Genomic DNA, 25,123 nt, shown 5'->3' with positions numbered 1-25,123 from the left:
TGTCCTGCAGTGTAGATTCCTAGGGAGCGTAATGTGGTCTGGGAATCCTTCAGGATGCAGAGAGAAGAATCTGTCTTCTCTGCAAAGAGTTTGGGTCCTTCAAACTGGAAGTCTTCTGCAGCATTTTGGGCAATCCAGAAAGGGGTAGCCAAGAAGCCTGCCTCAGTACCACTCTCATGAAGACTGGGTGGGCTGCTGTATCAGCCACATCCAGTGCTGTCTCTAGCACCAGTCTGGCTATTAACTGACCCTCTATAAGAATGGCCTGAAACTGCTCCTTTTGTATCTCCAGTAAATGTTCCAGAATGCATTGAGTTTCCCATAATTAATAAAATTGTATTTGGCCATGACAGTTTGGTAATTCAGGACTCTAAATGCTAATGTCGCTGACAAATACACCATCCTGCCAAGCCCAATCATATGGGGTCAATTTGGCATTATGTTGCTTGCTTCGTGCATTAACCACATCCACTATGATGGAGTTGGGTTACGGATGTTGAAACGAGAAGTCTGCCTCTTTGGGAGGGATGTAGTATTTATTTATTTATTTATGTAGCCTCTGTTGCTGGTTGGTGTGATGGAGGCTGGTGTCTGACAGATAACTTTGGTAGGATCTAGTATCGCCTCATTAATTGGGAGGGCAATTCTGGATGAGGAGGAGGTGTGCAGATTATCCACCAACTTCTGATAGGTATCTGCCACCCCCTGTAGGGAAATCTGCAGCTCATCTGCCACCCTCTTGATAAGATCCAGAAAGTTCTTAAAATCATCACCTAGTGATGGGGGGAGGGAGTACAGCCTTATCTGGTGGAGATGAGGAGAAGTTTGCTGGAGGGGTAGCTTCCCCTTCAAGCCCTTCTTTCTGTTCTGAAAAAGCTTCCATCTAGTAGACTCTCTCTGAGAGACTCTGGACAGCCGCAACATATGTACACGTTGCCCAAGGACTGCAATACAGCCATGGGGGTGGGGGTTTACCCCAGGCGGCCCATACCATGATTGTGGGTTGGCTCGATGGAATTCGAAAGGACCCTTGTATTGTGATGGTGGGCCATGATGAGGGGCCAGGAAAATGACCTCCTCCTGGCCACTGTCAGACTAGTCACTGGGTAAGGGCAGCACTGACTGGTGTATTGGTGGTACACGGCCTGGTGCCAAGAACGATTCTGGGTGCTGGGATGTGCTCAGTACCAGGGCCCTGGTACCAAGTAATGAGGATTCCCCAACCATCAGGTCTCCAGGGTACCAGAGCTCACGTGGTACCATGGGCTCACTTGGTACCGCAGAGGAGTGTCCGTGGCACGTTGTCAATACAAATGACCTCCTGAGGTCCCTTCCAACCCTGATATTCTATGATTCTATGGTTGAGAAGACGAAGAGCACTCCCTAGATGGGCATTTTGTCACACCTGGTACCAAAAGTTCTCTGTGCCACTCTTTTAGAGATGGTACGGTAATTATCTGTCTCCTTAGGGGGCAGTACCATTGCCTCAGAGCCTGACTGCCTGAACCCCTGGCTTCTCCAGGCAGTGCAGCAGAGCAGAGCTCACAGCTGAGTCCCCCCTTCTGGGTACCGTGACTCAGAATTGCTGATGCTGTCGGTACCGAGGTGGCCACACTGGCCAACAACTCGGAGTCTTTTTTATGAGCTTTTGTAGGGAGAGTCTGCTGTTTTTTTCCACTACTCTATCCCCTTTGAAGTTAAAGGCTCCGGGGATGATCCGGCGTCAGCACTAGAGTCCCCTGGAGACTGAAGTGCCATCTCCATAAGGAGGAGTTTTAACTTCATCTCCCAGTTCCGGCGAGACTGCCGTTCTAGCTGTGGCAGGTGAAACACTTCTATGAGACTCTCCCAGGCACCAGACACAGTCAGAGTGTCTGACCCTTACAGGAATGGACTCCTTGCAGGAGAGGAACCTCTTGGAGCAGGGAGAGCCAGGCATGCCCCTGGGAAGGGGGGGCTATCATCCTCTCGCAGTGAGGAATGCAGAAGAAAGGTCTTCTTTACTCCTCTTCTTTTCCTCCCTCTCTCTTTTTTTTTTTTAAACTGAAAAAAATTAGAGCCTACTAAGTGCCCCCGGGGATGGGAGGGAGAAATGCCCCCAGACAGGGCAGGAGACGTAAACTAAAGTTCTTTTTCTTTGTCTTTTTTTTTCTTTAATCCCAATGGAGTAAAAATAAATAAATAAATAAATAAATAAATAAATAAGGAAACACTAACTATTAAGGAGAACAAAAGAAACAAAAAGAACTACTTCTTATACTAATGACGCAGATAAGGAAGGGACAACTTTCCAAGGCCAAAGGCGCTGGAGAAGGAAGTGAGGTGAGGCGTGCTAGATAGCTTAGAGGCTGACCACGAGGGAGGGAGAGCACATGTGGGGGCTCAACAAACACTGCTACCAAAAATCTCCGATTAAAGGTGCAGGGGCGCACATACACCTACAGTGGAACACCCATAGGGACACTACTCGAAGAACTATACATTTACAGTACAAAATACAGTTTAATTAGTGCTACAATCCTTGCATATCCTCATGTGGATGATGAATTTTGTCACTTAAATGACACAAGTGATACAAGACTGGTTTGTTTATTTACTTATTGAGTACCAATCTTGGTCAGAGCGCTGTACAAACATATAGGAAGGCACAGTCCCTGTCCCAAAGGATGCAAGATCTAAGTCATCAAGAAAAGGATACAAACACAAGCAAGTTGATGAAGGTGTCCATAGACTAACTACTGACACCATGGCTGCAATCACAGAAAAGAAATGTGATGCAGGTAGGATGTAGCAATTCAAATGGTTTTATTTTACCATTAGATACAGGAAAACCATCTGAAAATAATACCGCTGACAAGGCGTTCAGACAGCCAATGATGCACAAGATGACAATTCTATAGTGTATGTGCTAAAGTCAGCTATGCATTACAAATAGGGCTGTCAAGTGATTAAAGCGATTAATCTCATTGTTAAACAATAATAGAATACTATATGTTTAAATAGTTTGGATGTTCTCCACATTTTCAATTATATTGATTTCAATTATAACACAGAATACAAAGTATACAATGCTCTCTGGATATTTATTTTTGATTACAAATATTTGTACTGTAAAAAACAAAAGAAATAGTATTTTTCAATTCACCTAATACAAGTACTGTAGTACAATCTCTTTATCATGAAAGTTGAATTTACAAATGTAGAATTATGTACAAAAAATAACTGCATTCAAAGACAAAACAAGGCAAAACTTTATAGCCTATATGTCTACTCAGTCCTATTTCTTGTTCAGCCAATCGCTCAGAAAAACAAGTTTATTTACATTTGCAGGAGATAATGCTGCCTGCTTCTTGTTCACAATGTCACCTGAAAGTGAGAACAGGTGTTTGCGTGGCACTGCTGTAGCTGACGTTGCAAGATATTTACATGCCACAGGTGCTAAAGTTTCATATGTCCCTTCACGCTTCAACCACCATTCCAGAGGACATGTGTCCATGCTGATGATGGGTCCTGCTCGATAACAATTCAAAGCAGTGTGGAGCGACACATGTTCATTTTCATCATCTCAGTCAAATGTCACCAGCAGAAGATTTTCTTTTTTGGTGGTTCAGGTTCTGTCGTTTCCACATTGGAGTGTTGCTCTTTTAAGACTTCTGAAAGCATGCTCCACACCTCATCCCTCTCAGATTTTAGAAGGCACTTCAAATTCTTAAACATTGGGTCGAGTGCTGTAGCTATCTTTAGAAATCACACACTGGTACCCTCTTTGCATTTTGTCAAATCTGCAGCAAAAGTGTTTTTATAATGAACAATATGTGCTGAGTCATCATACGAGACTTCTATAACGTGAAATATATAGCAGAATGCAGGTAAAATAGAACCGGAGACGTACAATTCTCCCCCAAGGAGTTCAGTCACAAATGTAATTAATGCATTTTTTTTTTTTTTTTAAAAGAGCGTCATCAGCATGGAAGCATGTCCTCTGGAATGGTGCCTGAAGCATTAAGGGGCATACGAATGTTTAGCGTATCTGGCACGTAGATACCTTGCAATGCTAACTACAAAAGTCCCATGCGAATGCCTGTTCTCACTTTCTGGTGACATTATAAATAAGAAGTGGGCAGCATTATCTCCTGTAAATGTAAACAAGCTTATTTGTCTTAGCAGTTGGCTGAACAAAAAGTAGGACTGAGTGGACTTGTAGGCTCTAAAGTTTTGCCTTGTTTTATTTTTGAGTGCAGTTATGGAACAACAACAAAATCTACATTTGTAAGTTGCACTTTCACAATAAAGAGATTGCACTACAGTACTTGTATGAGGTGAATTGAAAAATACTATTTCTTTTGTTTTTTACAATACAAATATTTGTAATCAAAACTAATATAAAGTGAACAGTGTACATTTTGTAGTCTGTGTTAGAATAGAAATCAATACATTTGAAAAACATCCAAAAATATTTAATAAATGTCATTTGGTATTCTATTAGTGCGATTAAAACTGCGATTAATCGCGATTAATTTTTTTGAGTTAATCGCGTGAGTTAACTGTGATTAATCGACAACCCTAATTACAAATTTTCAGAAGGTGTAACCAGTTTTTTGAAGTGAGAAACTACAAGTAGCCTATTCCTGCTTGTGTGAGGTCAATTTGGAGAGGAGAGAGAGTGCTTTTCTTCTCACGCTGACTGCATACAACCAGTTAAAAGATATCAAAAACAATCATGGTAGGAGAGCAATACCAAGCAACAAGAAATACTAAAACAGACCAACGTGGTCACTGAATCAGAACAGAACAGAGGTAGTCAGCACAGCTTTTCTTTCAAAAGATGAACTTTAATCACCAGAAATCAATGCAAATTAAAGTAATAACAGAACTCTTCCCCAGCCTGGGGCTCAGCCCAACCTAATGATTGTGTGTGCATACACCTGCATTCCCTCAGGTAGCCTCTCCTCTGTCCCTTAAGCAGCCAAACCTCTGTGCAAGAGGAGGGATGAGGATGGAAAGCTGAGTTGAGAGGAGATTAACCCCTTAACCCTAGGTGACAAGTTAGTGCCCCAGCACCTCTCACATGGATGTAGCCTTTCTATATCATATATCTAGACCAGTGCTTCTCAAACTTTTGTATTGGTAACCCCTTTCACACAGCAAGTCTCTGAGTGCGACCCCCCTTATAAATTAAAAACACTTTTTTTTATATTTAACACTATTATAAACGCTGGAGGCAAAGCAGGTTTGGGGGTGGAGGCTGACAGCTCGTGACCCCCAACATCATAACCTTGTGATCCCCAGTTTGAGAACTCCTGATCTAGACAGATCTACTGTAAATGTAAATATCAAATGTACGTCTCTTGTTTTACAAATGTATAAGGTCTTTTGTTATGTTTTACAAATGTCTTTTGTAAATGTCAAATGTATAATGTATACGTGCTATGACTCCTGAACATTATATTCAGATGCAGAGTTTGTCACATCTGCCCCCAAATAGATGTAAGAAATAATAGCTTTGCATTACTAGCAGACCAGATTTAATTACTTAACAGAAAAAACATAGTACTTACTGCAAAAATGTTGATCATTGTCAAGTGTCAGACACTCAGAAGATCATGAAGCATAAAAACCCAGATTGTTTCATAAACAACATCTAAAAGGGGGCAAACGTACAATCTTGTCTTGTGGAATGGTTTTGTAGCTGTGTTGGTCCCAGGGTATTAGAGAGAGAAAGTGGGTGAGGTGAAATATTTTATTAGATCAAGTTCTGTTGGTGAGAGAGACGCTTTTGAGCTTACACAGAGCTCGTCTTCAGATCTGTTCTGTATGTGTCTTGGGGCCTGTGAGATGTGTCAAAAAAAATTGTTACAGCTGTTACCCCTCCATTTTTTACAAAAGCCACAAGCACTAGCATGTACTGAAAGAGAGCATGGCTGTTTATTACTGCCCTACAAAGAAAAGCACACTGATTCATTTTAGTTTTCTAGATGTCAATGTTTTACTTTAGTCTTTTCTCTTGGAACTATCCACAAGTTGAATGAATTTATTTGCTGCATTTACTAAGCTGCAGAAGCCTACTTAAAATCTATTTGAAATATTTCCCTTTTGATGTTTCTTGGCAGAATAAAATAATCCAAGAGGGTGCAAATACCATTTGACCAACAACTTTTACAATTGTAAATACCCAGAATTTGATTTCATACATTTTTTCTCTAATGGAATTTGGGTTTTAGTTTATTCTTTTTTATGGTTCTATTTAACTGCTACACATTTAGTTGACTAAATTTTTATAAGCCTTTTATCTTAAAGGTGACCACAAAGAAAAGAAGGATGGACCAGCACCTGGTACTTTTGTTTGGTTTTGCTTCTTTATGATGTATGAAGAATGTCAGAAGGTTTCTCTTCTCCTCCCCCCCCCCCAATTAAAATTTTTACAGTAGAAATTGAGAGTTTGTGTAGGCTGGAAGGTTAACTTGAGACCTAGTGAAATGGTAACGTCAGAGGAACCAAAAGAGAAAGCTGGACAAGTGAGAGGAAGAAGGAATGTTTAGAAGAATGTTTTGCTTCTTTCATTGACAAATATTCAGCTTCAATTGCTATGTAACATTTTGGATACAGGAAACTTTGTTATAATTATTCATCTTCAATTTTTCCACAATAAACATCCTTGAGACACCCCCCGCCCCCAAGTTCTCTCACAAAACCAGGGAAGAGTGAACTTAAAGGGTAAAAAATAGTAGAGAAGATAACTTTATAACAACAAAACTTCAAGTTCTCCTCCAAGCAGCAAATAAAGGTATGAGCACAAATCATTTGCAAGTCACCTTTAAATATTCCTATGAGTTAGTAGTCCTTAAAAAACCCTTGCAACATTACCAAGATCCTTCAGCAGCAAGGCTGCCATGAAGTGGAAATAGTAATTGTTCCCTTCATTTTTATCAAAAGTAACTCACTCTCCATAATTCCACATCAGTGTCTGTACAGTTTTACTTTCTTCAGCATAGCCAACTATATTCTATTTCAGGAGTAAATAAAAATAAAATTTTAAATTTCCTTTTGTATCCCCCATCTTTTTGTTACTCAGCAGGTGATTTATGAAGACAGAAAGAAACTAACTTTAAGGCAATCACAGGAATATCTGTAAACCATAAGTTGACCTGCTCATAAAATATGTGCCTGACATCTGGGCAGCCACTATATAGCTACAAGTATGGAAGTTAATAGGCATGTTTAACAGTAAAAGGGACCATTTCATCTTTCACTACAAAGCAGTATAGCTGAAGTGCCATATTCCCAGAAACAGATGTAAGGATCTTCTTTAATGGGTAGCATGTTGTACTGTGTAAAGCTACATAGCCTTCTACGCTGCCTCATTAAACTTTCCAGTGATACAAAGGTGTGGTCAATAACACGAACCTGGCAAAAATTCCAGACTGTGAACTGATAATTTATGTGCTGCTTGCACAACATTCTAAGATCATATGGCTTGGATGTTTATTTATTAGAACATAAGTCATCTTCCCCCATACAACACCTAAAGCCTGAAAGCAGCATATTATACACATTGTCTGAATGCTAAACAAATATTTGGTACAAATAATATAGATTAATAAAAACTTGCATGTCTGGGTTTTCTGTAATAGCCTATATTTCCAAAGACATGTATGCATTATCCACAAAATACGTACTACACACAGCACTGGAAACTGAAAGCTTCTCTTCATTAACAGGAAAGCAAAGAGTATGAGTAATCGTAATCAAATTGCCGTCCCAAACCACCGTACTTCAATCCTCTAAAGGTAAAAAGAACAACTGCACATCAATCCCTGTTGTTGCAAACACAGCAGTGAAATGAGGACAGATACATGGATGGATTTTAAGCAGCAGGCCACAACTTTTATTAAACTGAAACACAGGGGAGGGCTGCTACCTGCCCATCACTTACACTCTCCTATACCAGACATTTCACTGGTTCCAGTGCGGGGGGTTAGAGGTCTACCACCACATAACCCATAGTTTAGGGTAGGCTCTCCTCAGTTTACCCCCCCCCCCCCCCCAAGACTCAGCTCACCTTAAGTCCTACTCCCACACACTGCGCGGGCCACAAGGTCTGACCTTACCCAATAGGAATCTGCCAGGCCACTGACTGCTTCCCTGTTGGAAGACCCATGAGCCCTTCTCCTACCGGAAGCAGGAAGGAGGAGAGGGGGATGTAACCTGACAAGGAGCAGTGCACTCCTGTGGCCTACCCTCCCACGACCAAGGTGGAGGTGGCCATGGTTGAAGGTCCAGCCTGTGCTTCACTGTCTCGTGAGCCAGCGGCCCCATCAGCTTACCTATGCAGCTCGTGGCCTCCCGCACCACTCGAGCAAAGAGGGCTGGTGGGAGCCGGCATAGACTTCTTCTCTAAGGGGGCTGTGACGTTGTGCAGTCTATATGGTTTTATAAAAACATGATAAGTGAATATAATGTAACTGGAATATGCTTCATGCAAAAGGTCTCTTGTAAGGTATCATTACAAAGCTTATAATCTACTGAGTGTGATCATCCTATTTGTATAAATGTACCACTCTTGTATCTGAAACTAGAAATATGAAATATAACTCTGAGGGCCTATTGTAATTATGCAAAGTGTGGGCCATTAATGGTGGTTTGGAATCTTGATGACTCCCATTAACCAGGACCATTGTCTGCAGATGGCTGTGTTTTACCTGTGAGTCTTCCTGTATGTGTGTGTGCTGGCAAGTGGGTAATGAAGTCTTGCAGTGACATCTGATCATGTCACCTGACCTGGAATCCATCTTTAATCTGGTGCTTTTCCAGTGAGGGGGGGTGGAAACCCAGAGGGACAAAGGGTTCCAGCCTTATGCAAAAGATATATAAAGGGGTGGAAGAGAACAAGGAGAGAGAGAAGCCATCATGAAGAATCCCCTAGCTATCACCTGAGCTGGAACAAGAGCTGTACCAGGGGAAAGAATTGTGCCCGGGCCTGGAAGGTGTCCAGTCTGAGAAAAAACTTACTGAAGCATCTCTGAGGGTGAGATTATCTGTATTCAGTTTAATTAGACATAGATTTGCGCATTTTATTTTATTTTGCGTGGTGACTTACTTTGTTCTATCTGTTACTACTTGGAACCACTTAAATCCTACTTTCTGTATTTAATAAAATCACTTTTTACTTAGTAATTAACTCAGAATATGTATTAATACCTGGGGGAGCAAACAACTGTGCATATAGAATCATAGAATATCAGGGTTGGAAGGGACCTCAGGAGGTCATCTAGTTCAACCCCCTGCTCAAAGCAGGACCAATCCCCAGACAGATTTTTGTCCCAGATCCCTAAATGGCCCCCTCAAGGATTGAACTCACAACCCTGGGTTTAGCAGGCCAATGCTCAAACCACTGAGCTATCCCTCCCCCTGATCTCTCTATCAGTGTTATAGAGGGCGAACAATTTATGAGTTTACCCTGTATAAGCTTTATATAGGGTAAAACGGATTTATTTGGGTTTAGACCCCATTGGGAGTTGGGCATCTGAGTGCTATAGACAAGCACACTTCTGTGAGCTGTTTTCAGGTAAACCTGCAGCTTTGGGGCAAGTAATTCAGACCTGGGTCTTTGTTGGAGCAGACAGGAGTATCTGGCTCAGCAAAACAGGGTGCTAGAGTCCGAGCTGGCAGGGAAAATAGGAACAGGGGTAGTCTTGGCACATCAGTTGGCAGCTCCCAAGGGCGTTTCTGTGATCCAACCCGTCACAGGGGCTACTGCTCTCACGGCAGGCAAAGCCCCATGCTAGATAGGGGGTAAGAGTGCAACCCCCACAAAGGCAGAGACCCTCCTCCCCTGCCAGGGCAGACACTCCACCCAGGAGAGAGACCACCTTACGTGTATTCCTCTGCATCCTCAGGACAACTGCTGTTTTTGGAATGGAACTAACCTGGATTTGATTTAGATTTTAAATCTTTAGATTTAGATTTTAAAAGAACAAGAAGTTCTATATCCCCTCAACTTGCCTTATTTTGACTTGCATTCCTTTCCTCTTGTTGTTAGTATTAATTGTGTTGAGCATATGGTCACCATTAATCTTTTTAGTGAAGACTTCTGGTTTCAAAATTAGCCCATATTTCCTTCCTACTATTAGTTTTTAAAACATTTGAAAACAAAATTATACCTGGTTTGATTATATTACACGAGTACATCTCCAATCTTCATTACATATATCAAATCATTCTTTCAAATAATTTACATACTAATATCCTATCGTGATTTTGAACACTTAATGAGGAAGAAAAAACCTAATAATACCTTTTTGCCTTTAAAAAAAACAAACCTTGACAGTCATATTAAAATATGTTTTCAGGCCAGCAAGGTAAGACCTAAGGACAGCTTTCTGCCCTGCTCAATGTAAACCAAACAATTTTCATTCAGTGTTTTACTCTACCATATAACAAGGGCCCTAAGCTTTACAGAGGAGATATCCGTAACCCTGGTAGAGCGCTTCATGTCACTGAATAGATAGCCTTGCAGACAAGCTGTGCCAATGATAAACTTTGAAGGATACTCCAAGCAGTGCTCCTTGCCAGCAGGAGCGCCGCCAGCTTTTCTGCTGCCCTAGGCGGCGGAAGGTCCCGCCCCGAAATGCCGCCCCCAACAGAGGCGGTGGGACCTTCCACGAAATACCGCCACGGTCGCTGCCCCCCAAATTGTAGTGCCCTAGGTGACCGCCTGGACCCTGCTTGCCAGAAAGATAATAGCTACAAAAAGAAAGGCAGGTCTATACTAGAAGCTTGCATCGGCGCAGCTGCACCACTGTAGCTCTTCTGGTGAAGATGCTTTAAGCCAGCGTTTCTCAAATGCGGCCACCATGGCAGCATGTAGCTACCAGGGGCTTTTCATGTGGCCACAGCTTCCTGGGTGGTGCTTGGAGGGGGGAAAGCAGGGGCCCCTCTCCCGGAGCTGCCAGAAGGGGTTGGGTGGGTCCTGTCCCCCTCTGGAGCCAGAAACGCTGGAGGAGCAGGCAGCTGGTGTGAGTTCCCCACCTTTCAGGGGGCAGTGGGGATCGGGCTTCCGGCTTCAGCCCTGGGGTGGTGGGCGGCAGGCTCCGGCCATGAGGCTTCGGGCGCCTTCTCCCGGACTGGGCTCACAATTCCCCACATCGCCCCTGGCCTCCGCTGCCTCCTCTGGCGCCCCCATCCATCAACCCTGGCCCCCGCTGCCTCCCTAGCCACCTCCCCATCCAGGGCTTAATTTGTCCCCCAGCTTGCCAGGGCTGAGTAAATCTGCTGTGAAAAGTGATATTTGTATGTTTGTTAATATCACTTTTCACTGTCTCCCAGCTAGCTAGCAAGTCTGATTCTGTGAAAAATGGTATTAACAAACATATTTATATCACTTTTCACAGCAGCAGACTTACTAGATAGCAAATCTAAAAAAAAAAAAAACCAAAAAAAACAAAAGAAAACAACACCACAAGACAAGCACATGCAAAGCACCGTCTTTTTTATTTCTATTCTGTTTAGGTGCAGTAAAGAATAGAGACAACTGTATGTTATTATTGTTATTATTAAGTTTGCAAAAAACAACCCTACATAAATAAATTACAATGATTTGGACATGTATATGTGCACATTTATACATCAGAGTGGCCACCAGCAAGAGTTGGCCGCTGCGCTCTGAAGCCACCAAAATATTTGTTGTGAGAACCTCTGCTCTAAGCCGACAGGAGAGAGCTCTTGCATTGGCTCAATAACTCCACCTCCACAAGAGGCGGTAGCTGTGTCGGCAGGAGAACCTCTCCCACCAACATAGTGCTGTCTACACAGGGAATAAGGTCGGTATAACTACGCCGCTCAGAGGTGTGGATTTTTCATATCCCTGAATGATGTAGTTATACTGAATTAAGTGTGTAGTGTAGACCTGGCTGAAGTCAGTGCTCCTTAAAAATACAAACTGCCACCCACCACTCACCATCCTGAAAGTAGTATACATACACTTTCAACCAAACCATATGACTATATCACACAGAATACACGAGAGATTGCTAGCATTGTTACAGTTATATGCCTGACAAAGTTTCCATTTTTAAAGGCACTGACACTTTAGCATCTCATGTCTCAACAAGGTATTACATTTTTTAAAATAGATTTGTAAATAGAATTAATACCTTAAGATGTTGGAATTAAAACCATGTTACTAACATTCAGACTACTAGCTAGTAATGCACCCCATTTTCTTTTACTATGTACCAAAAAAATAACAACTCATGTACTCGCATTTGAAAATCCACAACCAGTTCACGGCATTTTAAATAAGGAGTGAATATTAAGTTATCTGATCATATCATAACAGGACAGTATTGATTTCTTTCTTACCTCATGCATATAGTTTATTCTATCACTTTACAAATTTAAATATACAGGATTCATTTGGTGGTAGTCTCTTTATTTAAGATGTCAAAACAGTTTCAATTATAACCCCATTTTCATTTGTTTGTGACTGCCTGAAAAATTAACATTTGAGGCTAAAGTTTTCCATGTGCAGTCTCAGCTAAAAGGTTATTTTTTATTTAAATTTTTTGAGAAAAATCTATTTGTACCAGTGAGTTACATATGAGGCTAATGGGGGTGGGGGTGGGGAAGAGAAGTACCTTTTCCCTACTTTTTCCCCACATATATAATTTTAAAAACTGAGCTTTGAAATTCAGCATGTAAATATTCCTCAAAGGGATGCGCATCCACAATGACTTTTGGAAGAAAAATTGTTTGGACAATGAAGTTAACGATTTTGGGATGGAGAAATACATTCTGAGCACGTTCAGATGACATCTGCCAACACTTTTTTTTAAGTTAGCAGTGGAATGAAGTCCGGCGTTCCTGCAATACCACAGAACAGACTAGCCTGACAGACTATGGGGCTGCTATTCAGCTTTACTTCAAATTGCTGCCACTTCCAATGTTTTCACCATTTGTAGGTTCAGGACAGATCTTCACGTTCATTTTAAATGGTCTTTGACTATTAAGCATAAAGGAAGATAATCTCCTCTGTTTGACAAGGGCATGTACCAAAGAGACACTGATATTTCCTTAGATACAATAAAACAGAAATCCATTTTAGACAACAATTTTTAGCTTCAAGGTATGTCAAAATGTATTCTTAGTCACTCTAAGTACAACATTTAACTAGTGTTTTGTAATGTAAACAGAATGACACTTCAAGATTTAGCATAAAATTATTAAGATTTGTTTTGAAAAAGGAAATGTTGGCCAGAACACCAGGAGCGCTTAACCCATCTAAGGAGTGATACCACATCTAACTTTTAACTGGACAGCCACAAGAAATGGCAGAAGGAAAATAGATGGACTTTGTAAATGCTGTTTCCTGTAAAAGCTGTCATTTCTTGTAATACATCACCATTATCCTTAGGCTTGGATGGATTAAAATGTTATCAGTAAATGTCAGTAAACGTCGATTTCACCATACACACAAACAAACTGATGAAAAATATTTCCGTCGGTAACAGAAATTTATATAGATGCAAGTAAGAAAAACGCTGCTTGAAAACTAGAGTTGCTTTAAGTATATTTATATTGTATATTTTGACATGCAATGTTGATAATTTGTGCTTTAACAGTTATAAAGATTTAAATTTTGAATCTCAAACTTTACTGTCATTAAATTATTGTCTGGCATAACCCCCCAATTTACTGCAACTGTGAAAATTTAAATAATTAAAAATAGGAAAAATGCCTAAAATGAACATTGATATCTGTTGACATTCTAAAAAAATAAAAATTAAATTCTGCCATGCCTAATTATCCTGCAGTACTCCACTGCAGTGAGAGTACTGGATACGAGCCCAAGTGCTGATATGGAATTTAAACTTTGTAGTCTTCTGATGAAAAGCTGAACATATTACCTGCTGAACTAAATCATTACTTTTTTACTCTATTACTACTCTGTATAATATTATGCATCCACGAGTACATGCATTTAGAGGAAAATATTTATTTGTATTGCAGCAGCATCTACAGGGCCCATTGTGCTAGGCAACATAAACATATACAAATACAAGGTGATCCCTTGCCAACCTATTTGTACAATGGTAAGTAAAAGCTGACTACAAAGAGACAGTAAAAAATGTATTCTGAACTCTTCATTACATATATCGCCCCTAAACATAATTACTGTATATATTACTTACGTTCTGGTTGTTTTTCATTAGGAGTAATGGATCTCACAAAATCTTGTGGTGTCATAAAAACCTCTGATTCTCCATGCTCATGTATTACTTTCAAGGTGGCAAAGTATCTGAAGATTTTGTCTGGAGTGGAGTAGGCTCGTATCCTGTTCTCATACTCCATCACCTAGAAATTAAGTTAAACACATATCACTGCATACAAGAGTTTTCCAACTTTCACTCCATATTTAATCCTGGTAAAACTTTGCCATATTATGACAGGTTCTAAATGCAATGGCTGCACAATGCCAACATGGGTTAGGCTACGATTACACTACACCAGCACAGCTACACTGCCTGTAGTGTAGATGCTTCCTACAACAACGCAATGGGTTTTTCAGTCACTGTAATTGATCCATATCTCAGAGGCAACAGCTATGTTGACAGAATAATTCTTCCATCAATCTAGATGCATCTACACCAAGAATTAGATCAGCTTTATTACGTCACAGAGGGATGTGAATTTTTTCCACACCTGAGTGACATAACTAGGTAGATCTAAATTTTAAGTGTAGACCAGGCCTTAGTGTTGCCAACTCTCAGGATTTTATCACAAATCTTGTATTTTATCTGAAGTCTCATGTTTTTCTAAAGCCCCAGCCCCTGGAGTCATGTGATCACTTAAGAATTTCAGTGTTAATTTTTTTAAAACTAAGTTTCTAGCTCTCATGGTTGTGGAGAAAAATTTAACGACATGAACCTTCAATATTCAAAAATCAGAATGTAAATAAAGAGAACAAAAATTATTATTTAAAAAAAATCTTGCTATTATTATGCCAACCTCAATTTTTTGGGGCCTGAATCATGATTTTAGAACACTTGGGCTGGTGTCATGACCAGGACATTGGCAGTCTGACTTAGTGGTCAAAGCAGGAGTCAGGAATCAGGACAGGTCAAATACTGCGAGGTCAGAGTTCAAGACAGGGAACAGAATAAACTGAGAATTGAGTGTCAGGAGGCAGTCAGGGTCAGGTTACCAGGAAATCAGAGGCAGAACACAAACTTGAGAGCAGAACCACAGATCAATAAACAGAGTCAGGGAGGGTCAGGACATCAGGAATTCAATCCAGGGGAACAGGAAGCACAAAGCACACAATCCAGAGCAGGGTGGATCCCAGTTGGATGGACAACTTCCTGTTCTTGTGCTCAGTTTAAACAGCGGCTGTGGACCAATCAGGGTCCCCAGTGTTCTGCCAATCAGCTCCCACAACTGGGGCCCTCTCTCTGAGTTCAGCTCCTATTCTGAAAGTAGTTGGCAGGCCCCTAGGTGGCAGGTTGAACCTCTTAGCACCAAAGAGCCCTGAGGACCAGGGTTGAAGAGCCATGGTCCCTGACATCTGGGCAATATTGAGTAAAAGCTCAGTTTATTCCCTACTTTAATTTTGGTGTAAGAGAGGGAAAGAGATGTGAAGAGAGAGGAAAGATGGGGGGCGGGGAAGGAGATGAGTAATCCTTCATTTCTGGATTGGAGTTGGGCATGATTACTGTTAGCCACTGTCCGACCCTCATGAACAAAGGCATAATTTTGCCTCACTTATTCCTCTAATCCTTTTGCACTACATTTTTATAAGATTCTGCAGGGGCCCCATCAGGGTGAATAAAAATCAATGATTTTAAAAAAAAAAAATCCTTTTTTTTATTTAAATCCATTTTTTTTTTAATAAAATGCTTTTTGAGGAAAAAACCCTATTTAAAGACACATTATAGCTCAAAGATATCTCATCATGGAATAGGGATTATAAAATCTAATTCTATAGTATGAGACAATATATTCATGTAATGTTTAAGAAAAGTTTTGTAAATGAGTTCCAATAGTTCATGGATTAGGGACCCAATTTTACAGGGTTCCAGGGGCTTCTGTATAGATTATTTCGGTTAATCTTTCTATCTACCCAATGGGACTTAGTGCTCAGTCCAGAAGATACAATCAGAGATGCTTAGTTTTGCAGTTCTCAAACTGTGGACTTGTGTCTCCAAAGGTAACATGCTTGTTAAGAGCAAAAATGTTTTTAAATAAATAAATAATATATAGAGGGGAGAAATAACAGACCTCAACTCTATTGTCCCTCTGCAAATTTGTGTACACAGAGTCAATCCCTTACCTCTCTCTAAAAGTGCAAAGTTTTGAAAAGTTCAATGAATAGAAGATTGTTGGGGGCAGAATAGATCTGGACAAGGAGAAGAAGTCTGGAGATAAATGTGAGAAGCGAGGGACATATGTTTGTTTTGTTAAAATATTATATGTTTGCTGTTGAAGAAAAAAAATCCAGAATACTTAACATCGTTATTTTAGTTAAATAGAACAATTTAAATGTCTGTCTGGTGATGTTCTCCTCCTAATACAGCATGGCAAGAAAATCCTCCCAATATTAATGATTAACCTGTTGAATTGGAGATAGTTCACCTCCCAATGACTTCATAAATATCTGCTTCAATTACCTTTGGTAAATGAAATAACAAAACAATCATTCATTTTCTGATATAGCTGTAAAACTAATCTGAAAAGTTTTCAAAATAAATCACTGTTTAAAAATGTATAGTGTGTACCTTCTAAAAATGAAACCTACATCTATCTCTGAGTTGTGAAGAATATGTATTAAGGTTATAGCAACCAACAAGAATGCACTTTTATGTAGAAAACCATAATTAAATCGAGTCTTCCTGACTAGTGATTTAAATCAATTTGATTTAAATCATTCACCCTGGGCCCTATTCTCAAATCTCTGCCCAGAGCCAGTTTATCATTTGTGAATCTTGCAAACATACAAGTTTTTCTCAAGCATGCAATCAGAGTTGATCTAAGTCAGTGGAAAGCCTAAATGATCACAAACTCATTAAGGTAATGGTAGTAGTATGCAAAAATATAGATTTGTATTCCATTGTGTCCAAGAACAGCAAGTCTTTGCTCAGCAGCTTTTATTTCTACATTACCACCAGCCAAATGTTCATGTGCTTTTGCAAACTGTTACCTCCATCTTGGAATAAACACTGATCTCAAAGCATGGCCTGTAGTACACAGAGAAGACAGTATCTCATGTCCTAGCACTTAATGAAACAGACCATCAGAAAGCATCCTTAGATCAATACTAGATTTCACAGGAATTCAATTCAGAACACATAGCTCTAGAGTAAGCGGACTTGAAAGTTCAGCCTGTGTCAGCTTCCTGATTGCTGTATTCTGATTAGACTGCAATTTAAGATAAGACATCAACAACAAAAAAGAGGTGATAAGGAAGTGAGCAAGTATTTCAGTGTACCATTTTAACTGGACCCAAAATCGGTAATATTTTGAAAAATAAAGCAAAAACTGACCTAGCAGTTTCTTGAAAATCAAGAAGGATTTCTGAATCCATCTACATCCTGCGTATGGATTCTAGCTGTAGATAAGAGTCCATGGAATTCAGAATCGGGATAGAACACGTATGCAATAATGGATCAATTCAAAATCTTGATGGATTCTTGTTTTGTTTTTGTGATTTACATCGGGATTAAGAAGTAATATACATAGGACCAGAAAAGGACAAAAATATTAAAAGCAAGGAGGAAATGTGTCTTTTAAAACAGTGAGTTTAGTAAATGTCATATAAAAGAACTTAGTGAAGGATAATGTTAGATGTCATTATTACAAATTGGAGACGTGCAAACTTTCTTTCAAATTCTAATTATTAGCCATAACAAACATCAAGGGGCAAACAAATATCTGAAAGTGACAACTGACGACAGGTTAACAAAACAGGGAATTTGAGCCAAATGTGGAATTACCAAAAAAAAAAAATAAAAAAAATCCAACTAGTTCCATATCTAACAGGCTGTTCTCAAATCCAATCTTATAGAAAAACAGATTCAACATTGAAATTTTCTAATACACCAATGAACAAGATTAGTTATATTCTTCTCTATTGTACACAGCTCTGTTCACAACTGCATCAGATCAGCTGAAGCTATTTCATCACTTAACAGAGGATGAACAGGACAGAGACAATAGGATACACAAATAATATTAGTAGTTATATTTTACACACACATCGCATGTGCGTGGGTTTTTCTCGGTCATTTCAACAGGGAAAACATTAATACCTATTCAGAAGTATCCTTAAGACTCAGGACTAAAGTCAATCCTAGTAGAGTTACTTCTGGCGAGAAAATTATTATTATTTTCTGTTTTTGGAATACAGCAGGTTGCAAGGATTTTCACAACATTTCCTGAGATGGTATCCTTCTGACAACAGGTTCTTCCTATTTCTGAAAGGTTTTCAATAATCTGTATAACGCAGGCTAGTGAAAAGATATTGTGCAGTCTAAAAAGCTAAACTCTAGCCAAAACCTAGACTCTGAGAGCAGTATCACCTGGCTCAAAGGGGAGAGTTTGCATTTGCCAATTAATACAAATATTCCTAAATTAGGGAGATGGTTTGAAAAAACAGCAGTAAGGGATCCCCCATGCCCAACAAGACAGAACCACTGTTCTGGAAGCTTAAAGTCGGCTCTATATGACAGGTTGGAGGAAAAGAATCTCTTCTGTTGTCATGAGAAAAAAAACTAAATAAACCAAGGTTCACTGTAATTAACATTTCAATGCACTTCCACAGTGTCATCAGGCCCCTCGGATCATCATCATCTGATAGAGCAGGAACTCTAGCAGTTTGGTTTCACACACACCCTGCATAGTAATAGTGCAGATAAATTAACATTCATTTACTTTAGGCTGCTTACTGCAATGCATATTGAAATGAAGTCTCAGCATAATTAACGCTCATAATGCAGAATACCTGCCAAGACTTAATGACAGTTCCCAAATAGATCTTAGTGAAGTAGTCCTAATGCAGTACATAAACTCTTTTTCAAATTAATCAGCGAACAAGTTACACCATTCATGTTGTGTCATTAACCTTCAGCTACAATAGCACTTTATCACCGTTTCCTTCTCTCTCGTTTATAAACAAATCTAAATTTTACTCAAGTTACAGATGTACACAAGAGGATATTTGCCCTAGAATCATCAGTTTATAACAACAGCCTCAGGCTCTAATTGATGCTGAGCGATAATATCCTAGCTTCCTCCTACATTGCTTCACCATCCAAAATAACTTGTGACATGCTTAATTTATTATTTCATCACTAATTATTGCATTCATTAACAGTGCTGGGATAACAACCATGTTTCAAAACTCGAAGATTTCAACTGAAATTTTTTCCCCCTATGCTAGGACACCACACATACGACCTTTTGGTTTATTATAGGAAGACATGAGAAGAATATGAATGGGGGCGGCAACATAGTGACAGATGATGTGGAAAAAGCTGAAGTACTCAATGCTTTTTTTGCCTTGGTCTTCACCGACAAGGTCAGCTCCCAGACTGCTGCACTGGGCAACACAGTATGGGGAGAAGGTGAGCAGCCCTCAGTAGTGAAAGAACAAGTTAAGGACTATTTAGAAAAGCTGGACATGCACAAGTCCATGGGTCCAAATCTAATGCATCCAAGGGTGCTGAGGGAGTAGGCTGATGTGATTGCAGAGCCACTGACCATTATCTTCGAAAATTCGTGGTGATCGGAAGAGGTCCCAGATGATTGGAAAAAGGCAAATATAGTGCCCGTATTTTAAAAAGGGAAGAAAGAGAACTCGGGGAACTACAGACCGGTCAGCCTCACTTCAGTTCCCGGCAAAATCAAGAAACAGGTCCTCAAGGAATCCATTTTGAAGCACTTGGAGGAGAGGAAGGTGATCAAGAACAGTCAACATGGATTCACCAAGGGCAAGTCATGCCTGACCAACCTGATTGCCTTCTATGATGAGATAAGTGTCTATGGGGATACGGGGAAAGCGGTGGATGTGATATATCTTGACTTTAGCAAATCTTTTGATACGGTCTCCCACAGTATTCTTGCCAGCAAGTTAAAGAAGTATGGATTGGATGAATGGTCTATAAGGTGGATAGAAAAGCTGGCTAGATTGTCGGACTCAACGGGTAGTGATCAACAGCTCGATGTCTAGTTGGCAGCCGGTATCAAGTGGAATGCTCCAGGGGTCGGTCCTAGGGCCGGTTTTGTTCAACGTCTTTATTAATGATCTGGATGATGGGATAAATTGCACCCTCAGCAAGTTCGCAGATGACACTAAGTTGGGGAGAGAGGTAGATACGCTGGAGGGTAGGGATAGGGTCCAGAGTGATGTAGACAAACTGGAGGATTGGGCCAAAAGAAATGTGATGAGGTTCAACAAGGACAAGTGCAGAGTCCTGCACTTAGGAAGGAAGAATCCCATGCACCGCTATAGGCTGGGGACCGACTGGCTAATCAGCAGTTCTGCAGAAAAGGACCTGGGGATTACAGTGGACGAGAAGCTGGATATGAGTCAGAAGTGTGCCCTTGTTGCCAAAAAGGCCAACGGCTTTTTGGGCTGTATTAGTAGGGGCACTGCCAGAAGATCAAGGGAAGTGATTATTCCGCTTTATTCGGCACTGGTGAGGCCATACCTGGAGTATTGGGTCCAGTTTTGTCCCCCCACTACAGAAGGGATGTGGACAAGTTGGAGAGAGTCCAGCAGAGGGCAACAAAAATTATTAGGGGGCTGGGGCACATGATTTACGAAGATAGGCTGAGGGAACTGGGGTTATTTAGTCTGCAGAAGAGAAGAGTGAGGGGGGATTTGATAGCAGCCTTCAATTACCTGAAGGGGGGGTTCCAGAGAGGATGGAGCTAGGCTGTTCTCAGTGGTGGAAGATGACAGAACAAGAAGCAATGGTCTCAAGCTGCAGTGGGGGAGGTTTAGGTTGGATATTAGGAAACACTATTTCACTAGGAGGGTGGTGAAGCACTGGAATGGGTTACCTAGGGAGGGGGTGGAATCTCCTTCCTTAGAGGTTTTTAAGGTCAGGCTTGACAAAGCCCTGGCTGGGATGTTTTAGTTGGTGTTGGTCCTGCTTTGAGCAGGGGACTGGACTAGATGACCTCCTGAGGTCTCTTCCAACCCTAATATTCTATGATTCTATGTGCCAGAAACTCCTGAACTGCTACAACTGACCAATTTTCAGAGCAGAGCATCCTCCTATAATTTCATCTGACTACAGTTTTGAATGTGAATGGGTCAAGTTGCTCCAACATCAGAACACAGAACCTGAGTCTGTGTCCAAACTCACCCACTTCATGTGGCTGACTTTACAGTAATTACAAAAATAATACAACATACATCAGTTAGGCAGGTCATCCACTACTGTAACTGCTGACTACATACCAGAGATGGGACCAAGCCCACAAATAAAGGGTTCACTTAAACAACAGAAACATGGGCTCTGGTGCTTGGTGAATTGCTGGAAGACTACCAGTTAGGCTTACTGCCTCATGCAGGACTAGACTTCAGCATCAGGTTCTGAGGAGACATGCTTACCCCTGTGCTGTGTAAGAATAGGATTTATTGTTAGTAAAGATGCTGGTAAACCTTCTGTCAAGATGTCCTGCAGTGGCTCAAGGTTGTGAGTACCAGCCTTTGGGAAGACTGATAAGAATCAGGGCACAAACCCCAAACTGGCTGCGAGATCTACATTTAGATTTCACCAACCAATTATCCAGTGTAAACTCCTCAAGCACTATAACAGCCCAACCATGGAATCACAGACAGTTCCCTTGGATACTCTGATCTGTCCTGCCACCCAGGTAAACCTATCTTTGTGACAGTTCATCCCTTACACCAAGGATTATAGCAATATTCAGGTTACTCCCAGTCCCAAAGTACCCGTCACTTATCACAGGTAAAATGCACTTTAGATCTCACACCAAAGACACTTGTAGATAATCCTATAATAAACTATCTAAAGATTTTATTATATAGGAAAAGGAATCAAGAGAGTTATTTACAAGGTTAAAGCAGCTAAAAATATATACACACAAATGAGTTCCAATCTAAAGTTCCAAAAAGTAATGGAAACTTCTATAATAAGCAAGCCCTATATGTCCTTTAGCAGTAACTCAGGCTAAGCACTGGAGATCATTTGCTTATGCCTAGTAATCCTTTCCTCCCAGTGTCCAAGCAGCATAAAGAAACAGTTCCTTCTTGTTAGTGTTTTTCATTCCCTTCCTTCCTTCTGCTCTGAGCTGCAGACTCAGCTGATGGGATGAATTCACTTGCATGACTCATCTTCACTGAAAGGACAAAGCAATGAAGACTTTTGCCTTCTTGAATGTTCCATACTTGTCTCTCTGGTGGTGATGAGCTTCCCATGATAGGCAGGACTTATCACCTCTGGTTGAAGACCTGCATTTCACACTACCTAATGTCTCTCTTCTGTCTGGTGATTTACACAGTTACAGAGGTTTACAAATAAAATGTTCTAATATTACCTTATAATATGGGATACAGATGTTAAAAATGAGATTAATGCATGCAGCAACTTACAAGCGTTCCAACTATGTATTTGTCAGTGTTCAGTGGAGAAATGGGGATGTTGGCATGAGTTGGCATCTGGTCTGCCAGTATCACACCTTCATCAGAACAAACTGTTACCATTGATTCTACATGAGAAATAACTCAGTTAGCCAATGGGCCATGCTGAAGCAATCTACTTATTGTTGCTCCCATAAAATCACGAGGCTGGCAAACTACTAATCTGATTAACCACCGTAGGTTCAGTGATTATCACTGAGTCAGAAGAGAGAAATCCAGTTCTAGTGTGGACCTGATGACTTGCAACTATAATCTATTATAATCTTATAAACTAATTTACTCTACGATTCTCACTGCTGAAACATCTTACTTGTGAAACCTGACCATAGCCCCACCTTTCCTAATTTAGAAGGGAGAGAGGTTGGTAATTTTAGGAATGGCTCCTAATTACTTAAAATAAATATCCATACTAGCCAACAAATGTATCCTGTCTTCAGCAGCTGGAGGCAACAGCAGAGGGAGCCAGCAAGCAACCCCACTCCCCACCATCATACCTATCATAACTTTGCGCCTTGCTGGTAGAGAAAAATAAACCTATTTGTCTAAACTAGTATAGATGAGTGCTGAGATTTTCAAAACTGCCTAAGGGATTTAAATACCTAATTCCCGTTAAAATTAATGGGTACTGGGCATCCACATCCCTTACACAGTTGTGAAAATCTCAGCCTAGCATCTTAGAATGGAACTTCACTTAAAATCCTCACTAACATACCAGTAGAAGGGACAGTCTATAACCCCAGGAGACACCCTGAGATATATGGAATTTAACTGAGTTATCTAGCCTAACTACTGAGACCAAAAAATAATTCTGCGTCTCCAAACAAAACCTTTACAACATATGAAAAGTTATTGAGCCACTACATACTAATCACTTACAATTTAGCAACTAACGAGATGCAGCCTCCAGCATATGGACTTAAAATAATTATCAGAAACAAATTATAGAAAAGGAAATGTGAAGAAAATACACTCTTTTGTTCTTCTGTTTGGTACTGCATAGACCCTTAAAAAAAAACATAACCCAATGAAACAAGCATCCAGAGAGGTTAAAAAAAAATACAGACATCGGCTAAGACTGAGTTATAGGACTTTTCGTCAGACCAAACTGTAATCTTGTAATATTGATAGTAACAGCTATTGACCAACTAATGTTGCAGATCATTCTAAGGAGTCCAAAACACTCATAACTTCCCAGTAATGAAGGTAGGTCAGAAGTACCACTTCACTATTATAGTGCTTTTTTCCTATTTAAAAATAGGGGGGAGAGAGGGTGAAAAATCAAACAGCAAATAAATATAGGTGCACACTTTCTATGAATGCAGAAAAGAGAAAAGTTGTGTTTCAGTAGCCCCAGTGAGAGGGTAACCACATGGAATAAAAAGGAGCCACCCCTTCTTACCCAACCCCTCCACAACTGGCAAGACACTTAAGACACAATTTTTAATTATGTCAGGCTTCTCAGATTTTAATCACTGCTTTTTAATATAGAGCAAGGTAGAAGGCCACTAGCCTAAATTTTAAAAAGGAACTAGTGATTGAGTAACTCACTTTTTAGTTACCCAACTTGAGATACCTCATAAGGGCCACACTTCCCAAAAATCAAGCCCTCTTAAGGGATCTCAAGTTGAGCACTCAGAAAAGGGGTGACTCAAAGTCACTAGTCCCCTTTAAAATGAAGGCCAGTAAATGTAAATAACAAAAGTCAGCCCATGAGTACTTACAGTATTTAAAGTTTTATTCTGTGTCCTGTATTTTCTCTCCCTGTTTCATTACTGTGCAACTGCAGCAGTATAGAAGAACATTCTGCGTGACAAGCTTTTGTACCTTACGATCTCTAAATCCAGAACGTTGTTTCTTCTTCTTCTTCTCTTCGGGCTGAGCCCCTCCACCACTTGACTCGACAGTCTTTCTATCATCGCCATTCTCCTCTTCTTCTTGATCCTTCACTTTTTCATTAGTTTCTGTCCTTGCATTGTGTTTTACAGATGACGGTGCTTCTGCATGGGCTCTGTGATAGGCAGGAAAACAACAACGATTAATTCAGGAACTTTAGAGGATCCATATGTAACAAGTTAACCAATTTTTAACATTGTATTCAACCAAACAAGCAGATTGGAATAACAGCAGATTTGACTGTAAACATCTAAAGTCGTAAAATGCTTGAGGCAGGGACTGTCTCTGACTGTGTGTCTGGTAAAACAATTAGTACAATGGGGTCCTGATCCTGATTGGTGTCTGTGGGTACTACTGTTGTTACAATAATAAAATAAAATAATAATAATAAGAGAAATAACTTCAATTAGTGTACTAGTATGGTCCAACAGTCCAATGGTAGCACCCTGCCATGATAAATTTCCACTTCTCCATCTCCAGACACAGTTAACACTGGGTATTTGGCAGGTGGGAAGAGAAAGCACATCAAGTGATTTAACATTGACAGCCAATGGATGACATCAC

The 25,123-nt window shown here is 40.4% G+C and overlaps 1 protein-coding gene across 1 annotated transcript in view; it reads right to left on the bottom strand.

Annotated features, from left to right (window-relative positions):
- The window catches only part of MICU1 (mitochondrial calcium uptake 1), a 236,120-nt gene that overhangs the window by 135,060 nt on the left and 75,937 nt on the right, over positions 1 to 25,123 (bottom strand). The window contains exons 3-4 of the mRNA XM_029911332.1: positions 24,491 to 24,674; positions 14,190 to 14,352 (exon numbers count right to left, since the gene is read on the bottom strand). Of these exons, the coding sequence (XP_029767192.1) occupies positions 14,190 to 14,352; positions 24,491 to 24,674 (347 nt within the window). The remainder of the gene's footprint in view (positions 1 to 14,189; positions 14,353 to 24,490; positions 24,675 to 25,123) is intronic.

The sequence above is a fragment of the Terrapene carolina genome, unplaced genomic scaffold, assembly GCF_002925995.2.
Source record: "Terrapene carolina triunguis isolate 2854851 unplaced genomic scaffold, T_m_triunguis-2.0 Scaffold95, whole genome shotgun sequence".
NCBI lineage: Eukaryota > Metazoa > Chordata > Testudines > Emydidae > Terrapene > Terrapene triunguis.
This window is presented reverse-complemented; position numbering and strand designations above follow the sequence as displayed.